General features: G+C 42.7%; 1 protein-coding gene across 3 annotated transcripts in view; it reads left to right on the forward strand.

The window, feature by feature from the left end:
• Positions 1-2,191, forward strand: part of LOC104722222 (microtubule-associated protein TORTIFOLIA1) — a 5,547-nt gene that overhangs the window by 1,830 nt on the left and 1,526 nt on the right. The window contains exons 2-4 of one of the 3 annotated variants that reach the window (XM_019232198.1): positions 29-104; positions 468-659; positions 876-2,186. In XM_019232198.1, coding sequence (XP_019087743.1) covers positions 29-104; positions 468-659; positions 876-2,186 — 1,579 coding nt within the window. The remainder of the gene's footprint in view (positions 1-28; positions 105-467; positions 660-875; positions 2,187-2,191) is intronic. The other 2 variants (XM_019232197.1, XM_019232199.1) reach the window with 2 other exon arrangements.

Consider the following 2,191-nt stretch of genomic DNA (forward strand, 5'->3'; position numbering starts at 1 on the left):
TTACTTCTTTCCAAAAGCTATGCCCTAGGATCTGCAAGCTTTTGAGCAATTCTAGTTTCTTGGCTAAGGCTTCTCTTTTGCCTGTTGTTTCAAGTCTCTCTCAGGTTTGCACGTAACCCTTTTAATCTCCTTTTCATGTTTTAGAGAATGCGCACTATGTTTGTTGTGGTGAATGGAAGATTATGTCGAAATTAGTGTCAGTCAGTATGTAGAACACAAAGCTTTTAGTCCACATATCAGAAGCTTTAGTCCATAGATCAATGTCTTGAGGTTTAGTCTTAATCCGACTTCTAGATGTTGATGAAGTTTATCTTGTTGTTGTGGTTTTGATTAGGGCTTATAAGTTTCAGTGAAATTTAAGGGGTTTAGGCATTTTTCTTTTTATTTCTGGTAGTTCATTGCTAGTTTCTTCAATTGTTAAACTTGTCTATTAAAATGAGAAGTAAAGAGCAATAAATTTGGTCCAGGTGGGAGCCATTGCGCCTCAGAGCTTGGAGTCATTGCTAGAAAGTATCCATGATTGCCTTGGAAGTACAGATTGGGTGACACGAAAGGCTGCAGCTGAGACATTGACTGCATTGGCGTCACATTCAAGCGGATTAGTTAAGGAAAAAACAGATTCCACTATTACCGTGCTTGAGACCTGTCGGTTTGACAAGGTAGCTATCTTTTCTTCTCCAATTAAGCCTTCCCTTTTTATTTTTATAATGGTTACATATCTCAAGTAATTAGTCATCTATAACTTTTGTTTCACTTCTAAGCTTTGAAATGGATTTTGTAAACGATGGAGAGTTTCACATTCATCAAAACTTTATTAGTTTGGACATGTAAATATTCTTCCCTAGGCAGTTTAATGATGGTATTTTCTTCGACAGATCAAACCTGTCAGGGAAAGTGTGACAGAGGCGCTGCAGTTATGGAAGAAGATTTCTGGAAAATATGTCGATGGTGCTCCAGATGAGTCAAAACATTCATCTGGTGAGCAGCTTGGATCAGAGAAGAACGGGGATAAAAGGTCTAATCTAGCAGATCTAATGAAAAAGGAGGCATCCGATGGTTCCACACTTTCACCAGACTCTGCTGCTAAAGGAAAAGGAGGTCTTCCTGCAGCAGTACTGTTGAAGAAGAAAGCACCTGTCTTAAGTGACAAAGATTTTAATCCTGAATTTTTCCAGAGACTAGAAAGAAGGCAATCCGTGGAAGTAGTAGTCCCTCGTAGATGTAAAAACAACGATGAGGAAGAATCAGGACTCGATGATCTCAACGCCTTGGGATCTTCAAATCGCTTCAAGAACATCCAAGCAGATGATAAACAGGTAAAAGGTAGGTTTGATGGGAACGGATCTCAGGCGGGGACATCTGGTGATGATAAGGCTGGTGTTGTAAATGGAAAAGAGACACCTGGAAATCACGCTGCTGTCTCCAATACTGATAAGCAATCTGAAGGATCCTTCACAAGTAATAGAGGAAATTGGTCAGCCATCCAGAGGCAGTTGTTGCAGCTAGAGAGACAACAGACAAATCTTATGAACATGCTCCAAGAGTTTATTGGTGGCTCACATGATAGTATGGTGACCTTAGAGGGCAGGGTAAGAGCTTTAGAGAGGATTATCGAAGACATGGCAAGAGATCTTTCAATATCATCAGGTCGCAGGGGTAATCTCACAGCTGGATTTGGCAAATATAATAGCTTTGCTAACTATCCAACTGGAAAGTATAATGGCCGAGCTCCTGGAGACAGAGGCTCACAACCGGATGGAGCTATGAGGGGAAGGATGTGGAATTCTGACATGGGGGATGACTGGTACATGCCTCCACATGCTGCTTCCAGAAATGGACAAGCCAGGCCAAGAAGATCACCTCGGTCAGAGCAATATGAGAATGAGCACATGGTGAATGGCAGGAGAGGTTGGGATAACAAAGCAGCTGGAACTATTAGATTTGGTGAAGGCCCTTCAGCAAGAAGTGTGTGGCAAGCATCAAAGGATGAAGCTACGCTTGAAGCTATCAGAGTAGCCGGCGAGGATGGTGCAGTCCCTCGTCCAAACCGAGTGGCGGTTGCCCCTGAAGCTGAAGCCATGGGAGATGATGAAAACGAAGGGCAGGAACGTGACCCGATATGGGCTTCATGGAGTAATGCAATGCACTCACTCCGTGTTGGCGACATTGATGCTGCTTATGCAGAAGTCCT

Source organism: Camelina sativa, chromosome 11, assembly GCF_000633955.1.
Source record: "Camelina sativa cultivar DH55 chromosome 11, Cs, whole genome shotgun sequence".
NCBI lineage: Eukaryota > Viridiplantae > Streptophyta > Magnoliopsida > Brassicales > Brassicaceae > Camelina > Camelina sativa.